At 42.9% G+C, this 17,175-nt stretch overlaps 1 protein-coding gene across 2 annotated transcripts in view; it reads left to right on the top strand.

Annotated features, from left to right (window-relative positions):
* The window catches only part of LOC112237033 (broad substrate specificity ATP-binding cassette transporter ABCG2-like), a 36,942-nt gene that overhangs the window by 3,949 nt on the left and 15,818 nt on the right, over positions 1–17,175 (top strand). For both annotated transcript variants that reach the window (XM_042328025.1, XM_042328026.1), the window contains 9 exons: positions 10,948–11,007; positions 11,494–11,608; positions 11,710–11,862; positions 11,949–12,106; positions 12,278–12,429; positions 12,717–12,818; positions 12,968–13,100; positions 15,998–16,115; positions 16,769–16,851. In XM_042328025.1, the coding sequence (XP_042183959.1) occupies positions 10,948–11,007; positions 11,494–11,608; positions 11,710–11,862; positions 11,949–12,106; positions 12,278–12,429; positions 12,717–12,818; positions 12,968–13,100; positions 15,998–16,115; positions 16,769–16,851 (1,074 nt within the window). The remainder of the gene's footprint in view (positions 1–10,947; positions 11,008–11,493; positions 11,609–11,709; positions 11,863–11,948; positions 12,107–12,277; positions 12,430–12,716; positions 12,819–12,967; positions 13,101–15,997; positions 16,116–16,768; positions 16,852–17,175) is intronic.

Below are 17,175 nucleotides of genomic sequence, written 5' to 3'. Positions count from 1 at the left end.
AGAGAGAAAAAGAGTGGGAGAGCTAGCTATATTTCATAGTAAAAAAATGTTTTCACTTGCTTAGCTAGTGTCAACTGAAGCTAGATAGTTTAGCCTACTCAAACACCCGGCTCAAACAAAGAAGGATGCCATGTTAGCTAGCTGGCTATGGCTATCCGACACTAGAACTCTTCCGAGTCAAGGTAAGCTTTTAGTTTTATAAATGTATTGCCACCGGGGCCCACCAACATATCTGATAAACTGCTTGCTGCTGACTGTGACCTGTACTGCATACTTGTAGCGGGTTTACAATGTAAACTATGCCAACGATGTAGGCTGTGTGTAGCGATTAGTGGTTATGATATGAAGGTTTGGCTTGGAAATTTGTTTTTTTTCTCTCGCCTGGTCACAAAGCTGAAGTCCACAAGGGAAGGAAAAAAGTTGAGAGGAGGAGAGCATGTGGAAAGATACGAGAAGAAATTAAACAGTGCCTCCAGAAAGTAATGACATCACAATACCCCATAATGACAAAGCAAAAACAGGTTCTTAGAAATATCACATTTACGTAAGTATTCCGACCGTTTACTCAGTACTTTGTTGAAGCACCTTTGGCAGCGATTACAGCCTCGAGTCTTGGGTATGACGCTACAAGCTTGGTAAACCTGTATTTGGGGACTTACTCCCATTCTTCTCTGCAGATCCTCTCAAGCTCTTTCAGGATGGATGAGGAGCGTTGCTGCACAGCTATTTTCAGGTCTCTCCAGAGATTGATCGGGTTTCATGTCCAGGCTCTGGCTAGGCCACTCAAGGACATTCAGAGACTTGTCCCGAAACCACTCCTGCGTTGTCTTGGCTGTGTGCTTAGGGTCATTGTTCTGTTGGAAGGTGAACCTTCGCCCCATTCTGAGTCCTGACTAGTCTCCCAGTCCCAGCAGCATGATTCTGCCACCACCATGCTTCACTGTAGGGATGGTGCCAGGTTTCCTCCAGATGTGACACTAGGCATTCAGGCCAAAGAGTTCAATCCTGGTTTCATCAGACCAGAGAATCTTGTTTCTCATAGTCTGAGAGTCTTTAGGCGCCTTTTGGCACTCCAAGCGGGCTGTGATGTGCCTTTTCTTGAGGAGCGGCTTCCGTCAACCACTCTACCGTAAAGACCTGATTGGTGGAATGCTACAGAGATGGTTGTCCTTCTGGAAGGTTCTCCCTTCTCCATAGAGGAACTCTAGAGCTCTGTCAGAGTGACCATCGGGTTCTTGGTCACCTCCCTGATCAAGGCTCTTCTCCCCCTATTTCTCAGTTTGGCCGGGCGGCCAGCTGTACGAAAGTCAGAGTGGTTCCAAACTTGTTTAATTTAAGAAGAGGCCACTGTTCTTGGAGACATTGAGTGCTGCAGAAATGATTTGGTACCCTTCCCCAGATCTGTGCCTTGACACAATCCTGTCTCAGAGCTCTACGGACAATTCCTTCGACCTCAAGGCTTCGTTTTAACTCTGACATTCACTGTCAACTGTTGGACGTTTCCAAATTATGTCCAATTAATTAATTGAGGTGGATTCCATTTTAGAAACTGTAGGTGTTGTGCTGTAGGTGTTGACCTCTCACCTGAGTGATCGTGTGTGTGTGTGTGTGTGTGTTGCGTAAGAGAGAGCAGTCTGTGTGTGTACAGTAGGCATTACATAGTCATATAACCAGCTGCGTTTTTTTTCTTGTTGAGCTGCTCTGTGTAATTATTAACTATAGTGTGTGTGAGAGGTGAACATCAGCTGATATACCCCATTATATACTCCCTACCTACAGCAACATCACCTGATATACTTCATTATACACTCCCTACCTACAGCAACATCACCTGATATACCCCATTATACACTCCCTACCTACAGCAACATCACCTGATATACTTCATTATACACTCCCTACCTACAGCAACATCACCTGAAATACCCTATTATATACTCCCTACCTACAGCAACATCACCTGAAATACCCCATTATATACTCCCTACCTACAGCAACATCACCTGAAATACCCCATTATATACTCCTACCTACAGCAACATCACCTGAAATACCCCATTATATACTCCCTACCTACAGCAACATCACCTGAAATACCCCATTATATACTCCCTACCTACAGCAACATCACCTGAAATACCCCATTATATACTCCCTACCTACAGCAACATCACCTGAAATACCCCATTATATACTCCCTACCTACAGCAACATCACCTGAAATACCCCATTATATACTCCCTACCTACAGCAACATCACCTGAAATACCCCATTATATACTCCCTACCTACAGCAACATCACCTGAAATACCCCATTATATACTCCCTACCTACAGCAACATCACCTGAAATACCCCATTATATACTCCCTACCTACAGCAACATCACCTGAAATACCCCATTATATACTCCCTACCTACAGCAACATCACCTGAAATACCCCATTATATACTCCCTACCTACAGCAACATCACCTGAAATACCCCATTATATACTCCCTACCTACAGCAACATCACCTGAAATACCCCATTATATACTCCCTACCTACAGCAACATCACCTGAAATACCCCATTATATACTCCCTACCTACAGCAACATCACCTGAAATACCCCATTATATACTCCCTACCTATAGCAACATCACCTGAAATACCCCATTATATACTCCCTACCTACAGCAACATCACCTGAAATACCCCATTATATACTCCCTACCTACAGCAACATCACCTGAAATACCCCATTATATACTCCCTACCTACAGCAACATCACCTGAAATACCCCATTATATACTCCCTACCTACAGCAACATCACCTGAAATACCCCATTATATACTCCCTACCTACAGCAACATCACCTGAAATACCCCATTATATACTCCCTACATCTGCCCCTCCCATCTATCTCTGAATCCAGTCCCATCCTTCAGCTATATCGGTTGCAAGAGTGTTGCATAATAATTGGAAAATCTAAAAGTTTTGAATCTGCCGTTGTTTTGAGTATCAGTTCCATGTTGCCATGGAATCGGTACATCAAAAATCTCCTGTACGGCGCAGCTGTACAAGATGTTGGTCCTTAAATTAAACTGATATTCTTTTTTTTTATTTATCACAATTTAATTCAGACAATTCTGGTCTTTTAATGCCAACAGACAAGTCCTTTCCCTTCTCCTCTTCCACTTGCATCTTCAATTTTTGATGTAATGCTGCAACCATTTGATTGTAATTATGGATAGAGCGGACATTTCCATGTATTTTTTTTTTTTTTTACAGAATTCCACCAGTCCTATTTATGATATAATTTACAAAAAGTATACCATTTCTAAAAAAAATGTAATCTAAAAATAATGTTTGTTTTTAATCAATTAGTATATTTGAGTTTAACCACAATATTTGTTCTGTATTTTCTGGTGGATTAATCTGAAATTGCAACCAGCTTTATATTGCTTGTTTAAAAAAAAATATATATTTTGGAGGTAATTACATTTTCAAATAACCAGGAAGTGCGAGATTGTAATCTGAATAAAGGGAAAAGGGCTGTTATTGAACATGGGGTGAGAAATTCTTACTAATCTGCTAGAGAACCAATTTGGATCTATGTATAGCTTTTGTATGACTGAAGCCTTTAGTGAGAGTTCTAATGCTTTCATATTTAATTATTTCTGCCCTCCATATTCATTATATAAATAGGCCTGTTTAATTTTGTCTGGCTTGCCACTCAAATAAAGTGGAATATTATTTTGCTCATAATATTTCAAAAAAAACAAGTGGTAGACAGGGCCATAAGTAAATAGGTAAACTGGGATATGACTAAATAATTCATCAGGGCAATTTTTCCACAAATAGACAGGTGTTACACTTTTGCTACCATGGAAAGGACATCTAATTTGGCTAACTTTCTATTAAAATGTATCGCAGTGAGAATTTGTTTATTTCGGGATATGTATACCAAGTATGTCCACATCCCCGTCAGTCCATTTTATTGGTGAACTACACGGTAATGTAAAAAAATAAATAATTTGTTATCCCATACATAATATCATAATTTGATTTTAATTCAGAGAGCTTAGAAAAAATATTGAGATCCTCTATGAGAATGTGCAGGGAGACAAATTGCGGATTTGAAAGAAACCGTGAATCGTCAGCGTACAATGACACCTTTTTTGTTTTTAAACCCTGATATTATTGTTAGATCACATTTTGATGGCCATAATCAATATATATGCTGATAGTGGACAACCTTGTTTTACTCCTCTTGACAGTTTATACTTTCTGAGAAGTAGCCATTATTTACTATTTTACACCTGGTGTTACTATACATCACTTTAACCACCTGGTGTTACATCACTTTAACCCACCTGGTGTTACTATACATCACTTTAACCACCTGGTGGTACTATACATCACTTTAACCACCTGGTGGTACTATACATCACTTTAACCCACCTGGTGGTACTATACATCACTTTAACCCACCTGGTGGTACTATACATCATCACTTTAACCTACCTGGTGGTTTAACTTTAACCACCTGGTGGTACTATACATCACTTTAACCCACCTGGTGGTACTATACATCACTTTAACCCACCTGGTGGTACTATACATCACTTTAACCACCTGGTGGTACTATACATCACTTTAACCCACCTGGTGGTACTATACATCACTTTAACCCACCTGGTGGTACTATACATCACTTTAACCCACCTGGTGGTACTATACATCACTTTAACCCACCTGGTGGTACTATACATCACTTTAACCCACCTGGTGGTACTATACATCACTTTAACCCACCTGGTGGTACTATACATCACTTTAACCCACCTGGTGGTACTATACATCACTTTAACCCACCTGGTGGTACTATACATCACTTTATACATCACTTTAACCCACCTGGTGGTACTATACATCACTTTAACCCACCTGGTGGTACTATACATCACTTTAACCACCTTTATCACTTTAACCACCTGGTGGTACTATACATCACTTTAACCACCTGGTGGTACTATACATCACTTTAACCCACCTGGTGGTACTATACATCACTTTAACCCACCTGGTGGTACTATACATCACTTTAACCCACCTGGTGGTACTATACATCACTTTAACCCACCTGGTGGTACTATACATCACTTTAAACCACCTGGTGGTACTATACATCACTTTAACCCATTTATATAAGAGATTCTCCAAAATTGAAATATTCCAGACATTTTTAAATAAATTCTAGTCGTACTTTATCAGAAGCCTTTTCAAAGTCGGCTATGAATACCAGGCCTAGTTTCCCAGATTTTGTCTTATATTATCTCCAATGTCCATATAAAGTTTTGCTTAATCCTTAATACATGTTGTAATATTCTAACAACTTTTTATAAACACACCTCTCCATAATCCTGAGGACATTGTCCCAGACAGACTTTAAATGCAAAAAATGTAAGTGTGAGTAAAGAAGCAATTAAAGAGATAATAAAATATTACTGCTCAAAAGTTGTGTCTGTCATGTGAAACCTGCAACAAACGTTGTTGTAAATGGGTGTAATTGTCAAATATCTTCCTCTCCTCTGCAATCGTGCAGGTGTTTGAGTGAGCTTTAACCACCTGGTGTTACTATAGCGACAGGGAGAAAGAGCTAGAGAGAAATGAGAGAAACTTTACATGACTTTACATTCTGTTGAATCAGGACACAACGGTTTTGCAATTGAAAAAAAAAAAGCTGAGTTAAAATAGGATTTGATTTGCTTTACAATCTTTTTTTTTTTTTTAGAAGCGGTGCTATTTCAACTTGATATGTTATTAGAAGCGGTGCTATTTCAACTGGATATGTTATTAGAAGCGGTTCTATTTCAGTTGGATATGTTATTAGAAGCGGTTCTATTTCAACTGGATATGTTATTAGAAGCGGTTCTATTTCAGTTGGATCTATTCACTCTGAGAAAAAAGGCTTCCAAAGCAGTTTTCCGGCTTTCCCCAAAGGACAACCTTTTTTTGGTTCCAGGGAGAACCGTTTTGGGTTCCATGTGGAACCCTTTGTGGAAAGGGTTCTACATGGAATCCAAAATAATTCTACCTGGAACCAAAAAGGGTTCTTTAGGTTCTAGATACTGTACCACCTTTTCTTTTCCTAAGAGTGTAAGAGTGTAAGATCAGGCAATCATGGACAGCTGAATAGCATGTATCTTTGGGAATACAGAGAAAAAACATTCATCATCATCATCAGCATAGCTAGTACAAACCTAGCTCTTACCAAGCTAGTTAGTAGGAATCTATGAACATTGAAGATCAGAGTATCAAACATCCAACATTTTGCACACAACTTACTGTCACTGAGTAGGGATTTAATGTAGCAGAATATGAGGCCACGCATCAGGCCATCGACGTGTTTCAGGAACTGTAAAGACGGAGACGAGTCATGATTAACCGTTTTACCTAAGGCTAGAAAGTACGTTGACTATGTTGCCCCTCAGCAGTCTGGCAGACAGACTGAGAGAGCTAGACAGCAAAGCAGAGGCTATTTACATTCTTAGTCAGCAGGCTGGATAACTTCTCTAATCCTTCCCTTTGTTCCGACCTTCCATCTAAGCTAGAAAATTCAAGAATTGTAATGTCAGAATGAGTGTTGAGGGGGAGCAGGGACAGGCAACGTGTATGGTATTGTCATATGCAAAATACACAAGGATCTCTGAATCAAGAAGATCTTCACATCCATTGGGGGGTACACGTTTCAAGAATTAGCCAAATGTATGGTTTTATTCATGTACCATCTCACTATCTATCTCTCACATACAGATACACACATAGTTAGCATGACAACGTTGAAATTACAATGTTTTCTGAAGTTATTGTAATCATCTCACTTTCACTCTCTCTCTCGCTCACACACACACTATAATTTACTAAACATAAGTCTAAATTGTGGCTAGCTAGCTAACACCAACGCCTATAACTGATACAAATATAAATGTACCAGGATTAGCCAGAGAGCTAATGTTAGCTAGCTAGCTAAAATAACCCATCTAAGCTAGCTAGCTAAAATTACCCAGCTAACATAGCTAGCTAAAATTAGCCTGCTAACATAGCTAGCTAAAATTACCCCGCTAACATAGCTAGCTAAAATTTCCCAGCTAACATAGCTAGCTAAAATTTCCCAGCTAACGTAGCTAGCTAAAATTTCCCAGCTAACGTAGCTAGCTAAAATTTCCCAGCTAACGTAGCTAGCTAAAATTTCCCAGCTAACGTAGCTAGCTAAAATTTCCCAGCTAAGATGGCTAGCAAATCTTTCCTTGGTGTTCTTCTCCCCAACAATCTGCCATTACTTACCAAAGTAAAACAAGAATGAAGGAGAACAGGGACTACTGTTTAGCAGTCAAATCTTTAAAAAATAACACAATTTAACTGTGGTTGTTTTTCAGCTATGTGGGTTGTGTAGTTTACCAGGCACTCTGTCCCAACTGCAGTATGGAATATTGCTTGCACGTGAGGCACAGATTCTAATCCAAGTTTTAACCAGAATTTCTTCTATAAGGTTTTAACTACACCGATTGATGTACTGCCACCACCTACTACTGTACGGAGTAGTGAAGCACAAAATATTCCATTGCTTTAGCTGGAACTGATATGCCTACCTCCTTATTTAGCTACTGAAATTTAAAATACAATTACTGCACTCATTATCTTAATTGCTTAAAGAATGTACGGAAAAATATGTCATTTTTCCAGGGTCAAATTCAGGTGAAATCATTTTGGACAAAATTATTGATTAAAATAAAATAGAAATAAATAAAATAAATAAATATCATATCATATTTTTGTTAATCCTGGTGGATTGTAGTAAATTGTGGAAATAAAAGACAAAGACCTTTTTATTATTGTAAAATTCTGAAAACAAATGGAGTCATAATAGAAATGAAAACAGCATTCAGTGAAAAATAAACAAATGTGCAGCACAATAAATGGTACAATTAGCTAACACAGACATGACCACCATTAGAAACCAACACAGCAAGCTACCGGATTCATTAAAAACAACTATTTTAACTGTAGTGACCATTTTGTAAGGTCGTCCTGTATTATGTCTAGATCAAATGTTACGGAAGGGAATGTGAGCTTTTCAATTGGGTGGACTGCAACTACGGAAAACACCCAATGCCAAAGCCGGCAGTATAAACAAGATCCTTTATAGCATCGGAGGCCATGTTTGATAGGATGGCAGAGACTGTCGGGCACTCTATAGGGCGGCAGAGACTGTCGCGCATTCTATAGGGCGGCAGAGACTGTCGCGCATTCTATAGGGCGGCAGAGACTGTCGCGCATTCTATAGGGCGGCAGAGACTGTCGCGCACTCTATAGGGCGGCAGAGACTGTCGCGCACTCTATAGGGCGGCAGAGACTGTCGGGCGCTCTATAGGGCGGCAGAGACTGTCGGGCGCTCTATAGGGCGGCAGAGACTGTCGGGCGCTCTATAGGGCGGCAGAGACTGTCGGGCACTCTATAGGGTGGCAGAGACTGTCGCGCACACTATAGGGTGGTAGAGACTGTAAGCGCACTCTATAGGGCGGCAGAGACTGTCGGGCGCTCTATAGGGCGGCAGAGACTGTCGGGCGCTCTATAGGGCGGCAGAGACTGTCGGGCGCTCTATAGGGAGGCCGAGACTGTCGGGCGCTCTATAGGGCGGCCGAGACTGTCGGGCGCTCTATAGGGCGGCCGAGACTGTCGGGCGCTCTATAGGGCGGCCGAGACTGTCGGGCGCTCTATAGGGCGGCCGAGACTGTCGGGCGCTCTATAGGGCGGCCGAGACTGCCGGGCGCCCTCCAAGCAACACGTGGAGCACTCCAAGCAACACGTGGAGCACGCCAAGCAGCACGTGGAGCACGCCAAGCAGCACGTGGAGCACGCCAAACAAAAGAAAACGTGGGGAGAAATGACAAAACTCGCAGCACGTGGAGCATGCAAAAAAAAAACTCAAAAAAACGTGGTAGCAGGTTGTGAACACGTATAACATGCCAATCCGAGAATGAGAACGGTAAATTACTGTAATTTAAATGCGTGCGTTAACAGAAATGAATGCAAATGACGGGGATTAACATTTACTAGGCGTGACATGTCATGGAGACTTGATAAAAACATTTTTTTAAAGCAATTAAAGAGGAAACGATTCACACAATGAAACAATGAATTCGCAAGAATTGGTGGAAGACCGCTGAGTGCATTTTAGGAGAGCTGAGTGCATTTTAGGAGAGCTAAGTGCATTTTAGGAGAGCTGAGTGCATTTTAGGAGAGCTGAGTGCATTTAAAGCTGAGTGCATTTTGAATGAGAGCTGAGTGCATTTTAGGTGAGCTAAGTGCATTTTAGGAGAGCTTAGTGCATTTTAGAGAGCTGAGTGCATTTTACTGGAGAGCTAAGTGCATTTAGGAGAGCTGAGTGCATTTTAGGAGAGCTAGTGCATTTAGGAGAGCTGAGTGCATCTGTCATGGAGAGCTGAGTAAAAACATTTTTTAAAGCAGTGCATTTTAGAGAGCTGAGTGCATTTAGGAGAGCTGAGTGCATTTTTTTTAGGAGAGCTGAGTGCATTTTAGGAGAGCTGAGTGCATTTTAGGAGAGCTGAGTGCATTTTAGGAGAGCTGAGTGCATTTTAGGAGAGCTGAGTGCATTTTAGGAGAGCTGAGTGCATTATTTTAGGAGAGCTGAGTGCATTTTTTAGGAGAGCTGAGTGCATTTTTTAGGAGAGCTGAGTGCATTTTAGGAGAGCTGAGTGCATTTTTTAGGAGAGCTGAGTGCATTTTTTTAGGAGAGCTGAGTGCATTTTTTAGGAGAGCTGAGTGCATTTTTTTAGGAGAGCTGAGTGCATTTTTTTAGGAGAGCTGAGTGCATTTTTTTAGGAGAGCTGAGTGCATTTTTTTAGGAGAGCTGAGTGCATTTTTTTAGGAGAGCTGAGTGCATTTTAGGAGAGCTGAGTGCATTTTTTAGGAGAGCTGAGTGCATTTTTTAGGAGAGCTGAGTGCATTTTTTAGGAGAGCTGAGTGCATTTTTTTAGGAGAGCTGAGTGCATTTTTTTAGGAGAGCTGAGTGCATTTTTTAGGAGAGCTGAGTGCATTTTTTTAGGAGAGCTGAGTGCATTTTTTTAGGAGAGCTGAGTGCATTTTTTTAGGAGAGCTGAGTGCATTTTTTTAGGAGAGCTGAGTGCATTTTTAGGAGAGCTGAGTGCATTTTTTAGGAGAGCTGAGTGCATTTTTTAGGAGAGCTGAGTGCATTTTTTTAGGAGAGCTGAGTGCATTTTTTTAGGAGAGCTGAGTGCATTTTTTAGGAGAGCTGAGTGCATTTTTTTAGGAGAGCTGAGTGCATTTTTTAGGAGAGCTGAGTGCATTTTAGGAGAGCTGAGTGCATTTTTTAGGAGAGCTGAGTGCATTTTTTAGGAGAGCTGAGTGCATTTTTTAGGAGAGCTGAGTGCATTTTTTAGGAGAGCTGAGTGCATTTTTTAGGAGAGCTGAGTGCATTTTTTAGGAGAGCTGAGTGCATGCATTCTGGAAAGAGATGACCCATATCTTCACCATTACACCCCTCCCCTTCTTCTTGTTGCAACATCGTAGACTATACTCATTATCTGCACATATTGTAGACGCTTTTCACTGACAGCATCAACTCAATCAGCTTGACCTTTTGCCACTACCTAAATCGCGGGCTTCCCAAATAGGCATCGGCCTACACACTTGTACTTTTCAACCCACAACTATTTAAAACAATTTAAATAATGATCCTGGGTGGATAAGTCATGCTCCTTGGTGAAGTTTTTTTGAATGGTTTTATTTAGACTGGAGTAATTATTGTAATTTAAATAACCTACTCTCCAAGAGAACGGTTGGCAGTATCTTCTGGGGCATCAGATCTGTTGTCCAGCTCAGCACTAACAGACGTTTGTTTCCTGTCTCTACAGCGGTCTGATGAAACCAGGGCTGAACGCTATCATGGGGGCCACAGGAAGTGGGAAGTCATCGTAAGTGACATTTTCAGCTGACTCTGACAAACCTGTGACTCTCATTGAACGTTGTGAGCTAACATTATGACGAATGGTTGTGTTGGGGTGGTTTAAAAAAAGTTTGTATTGTAGTTGTGTCATGGTTGGGGTGGTGTTGTAATATAGGTGTGTAAAGGTTGGGGTTGTGTAAAGGTTGGGGTTGTATTATAGTTGTGTAAAGGTTTTGGTTGTGTAAAGTTGTGTATTGGTTGGGCTTGTATTATAGTTGTGTAAAGGTTGGGCTTGTATTATAGTTGTGTAAAGGTTGGGCTTGTATTATAGTTGTGTAAAGGTTGGGGTTGTGTAAAGGTTGGGGTTGTGTAAAGGTTGGGGTTGTGTTGTATTATAGTTGTGTGAAGGTTGGGGTTGTATTATAGTTGTGTAAAGGTTGTGGATGTGTTGTAGTTGTGTATTGGTTGGGGTTGTATTATAGTTGTGTAAAGTTTGGGGATGTGTTGTGTGTAGGTTTCTGGATGTGCTGGCAGCCAGGAAGGACCCAGCAGGTCTGGCTGGAGAGGTGTTGATAGACGGAGCTCCTCAACCTCCCAACTTCAAATGTCTCTCAGGATACGTGGTGCAGGTGGGAGACACACACACACACACACACCAGTGACCAGACTATAGTTACGAGTGTCTGGTCTCTCTCTCTCTGTCTCTACCCCCCCCACACCCCCCTATCAGGATGATGTGGTGATGGGAACTCTGACTGTGAGGGAGAACTTCCGTTTCTCTGCAGCGTTGCGTCTTCCGTCCTCCGTCAGCCAGAAGGAGAAAGAGGACAAAGTCAACCGACTCATCACAGAACTGGGCCTCACTAAAGTAGCAGACTCACGGGTCAGTGTGGACGGGTTTATGTGGGGGGATGTGGGGGAGACGACAGAGAGAGTGTGTTACTATGAATGTGTGTATTCTGTCTGCAGGTTGGTACCCAGTTGATCAGGGGAATATCAGGAGGGGAAAGGAAGAGGACAAACATCGGTATGGAGCTGATCATCGACCCTCCTGTTCTCTTTCTGGATGAACCCACCACCGGCCTGGACGCGAGCACAGCTAACTCTGTACTACTACTGCTCAAGAGGTAGAACCTGGCTTTGTAGTTCTAATATTGTAGGGTTAGTCTGGGTATTGCAGTGTGGGTGTTGTAGTGCTAATACTGCGGGTTAGTCTGGCTGTTGCAGTCTGGGTGTTGTAGTCTGGGTATTGTAGTCTGGGTATTGTAACACTAACCCTCCTCCTCTCTCTCTATCAGGATGTCTAGTCATGGCCGTACCATCATCCTGTCCATCCACCAGCCTCGTTATTCCATCTTCCGTCTGTTTGACAGTCTGACTCTGCTGGTTAGCGGTAAACAGGTTTACCACGGCCCCGCTCAGAGTGCTCTAGACTACTTCTCTAACATCGGTGAGACTCAAGCCTTAGAAATGTCATGTTCCTAGTGATTCTAAATCGCACTCCTCCTGCTAACCAGACAGTGTAGTCTCAGCTCTCTGCTGGCAAACCAAGTAGAAATGTCTAGAGTTACTGAACAGTTATTATATCCATCATTATATTGTCTCTCTTTAGAGGTTACTAAGAACAGATGCATTTGAGATCCATTCAGTGTATCAATGTTTCAACCTTTCCTGTATCCAAACCTTTTCTGTATCTATAAACAATGTAATTACAACTATGATGTCATCATTACCCAGGATACACTTGTGAACCCCACAACAACCCGGCTGACTTCTTCCTGGACGTGATCAATGGAGACTCTACCTCCATCGCCTTCGACAGGATAAAGGAAGGAGACGGTGAGTTCTAATTGGCTAAGGAGCAGAGTCAGTGGGCGGGATCAGTCAGGTCATCCAATTGGGAGACATATTTTGTCTCTTCATATCCTCCCTCCCTAACTTTGTTTACCCTCCATTTACCTCTGTTCTGGCCCCTCTATCCCCCCCAGACTCTGACCCAGACAGGGTAACAAGTTCCAGGCAGAACATCGAGGACCATCTGGTCCAGGAGTACCGGAGCAGTCAGTACTATGGAGAGACCAAGGCCCAGTTAGAACGCATCACCATGAACAGAGAGTACAGGTACCAACACACACTGTCTCTCTCTGTCTGTCTGTCTGTCTGTCTCTCTCTCTGTCTGTCTCTCTGTCTGTCTCTCTCTGTGTCTGTCTCTCTGTCTCATTCTCAATTTTCAATTCAATTTGCTTTGTTGGCATGATGTAACAATGTACATATTGCCAAAGCTTATTTTGGATATTTACAATATGAAAATAATAAGAATAAAAATTGTCAACGGGACAACAGTAACAACAATAACAACAGTAACAACAATAACCAGGGGTCAAAATAACCATACGTTTAACTATAACAATAAGTATACAGTAGAGGACATGTGCAGGTTGATTGGTCTGTCAGACACTGTCCCTCATCTTATGGCAGGCAGCAATGTAGTGTGCTGCCAACCCACAGCTCTCTGCATCCTCCCCCCCAACAGGAAGGGTAGCTTTTCCTCATCAGAGAGGTCTTTGAAACCTTTAAGGGTTTCAAATTTGGTGAAATGACACTCTCTAACGTTTATATTTTTGACATTTTGTCAGGAAATGCAGCTCCGTCTCAGGTTCTGCTGTTGTGCAGTGGTTGCACAGCCTTTCCTCTACAGGGAGCCAGGTTTTCATGTGTCTCCCCTTCTCAATGGCAAGGCTGTGCTCACTGAGCCTGTACTTTGTCAAGGTTTTGATGTTGATCAGTAACCATGGTCAAATAGTTAGCCAAGGTGTACTATCGATTTAGGGCCAGATAGCACTGCATTTAGCTTTGTTTGTGTTTCCCAATAAGCAATGTAGTTTTGTTTTGACTGTGTTGTAATTTGAGGCTGAGGATTTAGTGTGTTAGTAGAACAGGTTAGTGAACTCAGCCCCAGGACCAGCTGGATGAGGGGACTGAGGCTTCAGTGTGTTAGTAGAACAGGTTAGTGAACTCAGCCCCAGGACCAGCTGGATGAGGGGACTGAGGCTTCAGTGTGTTAGTAGAACAGGTTTGTGAACTCAGGACCAGTTGGATGAGTGGACTGAGGCTTCAGTGTGTTAGAACAGGTTTGTGAACTCAGCCCCAGGACCAGCTGGATGAGGGGACTGAGGCTTCAGTGTGTTAGTAGAACAGGTTTGTGAGCCCCAGGACCAGCTGGATGAGGGGACTGAGGCTTCAGTGTGTTAGTAGAACAGGTTAGTGAACTCAGGACCAGCTGGATGAGGGGACTGAGGCTTCAGTGTGTTAGTAGAACAGGTTTGTGAACTCAGCCCAGGACCAGCTGGATGAGGGGACTGAGGCTTCAGTGTGTTAGTAGAACAGGTTTGTGACCTCAGGACCAGCTGGATGAGGGGACTGAGGCTTCAGTGGGTTAGTAGAACAGGTTTGTGACCAGGACTGGATGAGGGGACTGAGGCTTCAGTGTGTTAGTAGAACAGGTTAGTGAACTCAGGACCAGCTGGATGAGGGGACTGCGGCTTCAGTGTGTTAGTAGGACAGGTTTGTGAACTCAGCCCCAGGACCAGCTGGATGAGGGGACTGGGGCTTCAGTGTGTTAGTAGAACAGGTTAGTGAACTCAGGACCAGCTGGATGAGGGGACTGAGGCTTCAGTGTGTTAGTAGAACAGGTTTGTGAACTCAGCCCCAGGACCAGCTGGATGAGGGGACTGAGGCTTCAGTGGGTTAGTAGAACAGGTTTGTGACCTCAGGACCAGCTGGATGAGGGGACTGAGGCTTCAGTGTGTTAGTAGAACAGGTTTGTGAACTCAGGACCAGCTGGATGAGGGGACTCTTTTCTTTGCTCAGCTCTTGGCATTGCAGGGCTTGGTAATGATATGAGAGGGTCACTGTATTTTAGATGTTTCCAAAACTTAATTGCTCTTTTTTGAGTTTTTATTATTAGTGGATATTGGCCTAATTCTGCCCTGCATGCATTGTTTGTAGTTTTCCTCTGAACATGTAGGAGAATCTTCCAGAACTCTGCATGCAGGAGAATCTTCCAGAACTCTGCATGCAGGAGAATCTTCCAGAACTCTGCATGCAGTGTTTTATTGGGGTGTTTGTTCCACATTCAACTATGTAAAGAAAAAAGTATTTGATAAGAATATTTCATTCATTCAGATCTAGGATGTGTTATTTTAGTGTTCCCTTTATTTTTTTGAGCAGTATATTTAAACCTAAGTAATTGTAGTGTGTACAGTACTCTATATATTTTATACCAATTGAGAACTTTGGTCTAATTCCCTGAGATCTGGATCTTCTCTGGAAAATCATTATTTTAGTCTTTTTGGGGTTTACTGCCAGGGCCCAAGTCTGGCAGTACTGCTCTAGCAGGTCCAGGCTCTGCTGTAGGCCATGTGCTGTGGGTGACAGCAGGCATAGGTCATCTGCGAAGAGTAGGCATTTAACCTCTGAATTGTGGAGACTAACACCAGGGGTTGAGGATTTTTCTAGAATAGTGGCCAATTTGTCTCTTTAAATATTGAAGTGTACAGGGCTCAGATCGCAACCCTGGCAAAGGCCCCGTACCCTGGTTAAAGAATTCTGTTATTTTCTGGCCAATTTTAATGCTGCACGTATTGCCAGTATACATTGATTTAATTTTGTCATATTTTTTTACCCGCTCAACCACTTTCAATAACTCTGTAGAACAGTCCTGTATGCCAAATAGAATCAAATGCTATTGGAACTCTCTCTCTCTGTCTCCCAGCGGCTGCTACTCAATTTGGAACTCTGGAACTCTCTCTCTCTCTCCCAGCGGCTGCTACTCAATTTGGAACTCTCTCTCTCTCTCCCAGCGGCTGCTACTCAATTTGGAACTCTCTATATCTCTCCATCTCTCCATCTTTCTTGCAGTGCATGCTGAGAGTTTTTTGGAGTCTCTCTACGGTCTCTCTCTCTATTGTCTGTCTGTCCTCTGCAGGTTAATGGACAATCTTCTTCTTGTTCTCCAGTGTGAAGACTCCCTCTCGGACCATCACGTACAACACCTCCTTCTCTACTCAGTTCAGATGGGTCCTGAAGAGAACCTTCACTAACCTCATCCTCAACCCTCAGACATCCTTCGCTCAGGTGTGTGTGTGTGTGTGTGTGCGTGTGTGTGTGGGGGGGGAGGGGGGCGATAGTGTCAACTGTAAACTTTGGTGGAGGAGGAATAATGGTCTTGGGCTGTTTTTCATGGTTCGGACTTACCTACCTACCTACCTACCCACCCACCTGCCCACTTACCTACCTACCCACCCACCTGCCCACTTACCTACCTACCCAATTACCTACCTACCCACCCACCTGCCCACTTACCCACCTACCCACTTACCCACCCACCTACCGAGCCATCTACCGACCCACCTACCTACCCACCCACCTACCCACTTACCTATCTACCCACTTACTTACCTACCTACCAACCTACCCACCTACCCACCTACCCACCTACCCACCTACCCACTTACCCACCTACCTACCTACCCACTTACCTACCTACCCACTTACCTACCTACCCACCTACCCACTTACCTACCTACCCACTTACTTGCCTACCCACTTACCTACCTACCTACCCACTTACCTACCTACCCACTTACCTACCTACCCACCTACCCACTTGCCTACCCACTTACCTACCTGCCTACCCACTTACCTACCTGCCTACCCACTTACCTACCTACCCACTTACCTGCATACCCACTTACCCACCCACCTACCTAACTATCTCTCTCATCCAGATTGGAGTGACTGTGTTCCTGGCCCTCATCGTTGGGGCCATATTCTTTGGAGTGAAGAATGACCAGAGTGGCTTACAGAACAGGTCTGTGTGTATGTTTTTATGTGTGTTTAATATAGTAATATATGCCATTTAGCAGACTCTTTCTTCCATAGCAACCTTTTTCTTATACGTGGCCCCAGCAGGAAGTGGCGGTCAGCTGGTTATTGTCTTGCAAAAGTCTGCCTGTCTCATGGTAATTGACCGTTAATTAACATAAACACGTGTAGAATCTCCAAGCCTCCAAGCGTACAAGCTACATTTTAAATCCATTATTTATTTTAGGCAGGTCTAAAGAAACAAACATTATGATATGAAGAACATATATTTCAGAAGAACAGAATATGAGTTGGCCTACTGTCTGTTATC

This window comes from Oncorhynchus tshawytscha, linkage group LG10 (genome assembly GCF_018296145.1).
Source record: "Oncorhynchus tshawytscha isolate Ot180627B linkage group LG10, Otsh_v2.0, whole genome shotgun sequence".
Classification (NCBI taxonomy): Eukaryota; Metazoa; Chordata; class Actinopteri; order Salmoniformes; family Salmonidae; genus Oncorhynchus; species Oncorhynchus tshawytscha.
This window is presented reverse-complemented; position numbering and strand designations above follow the sequence as displayed.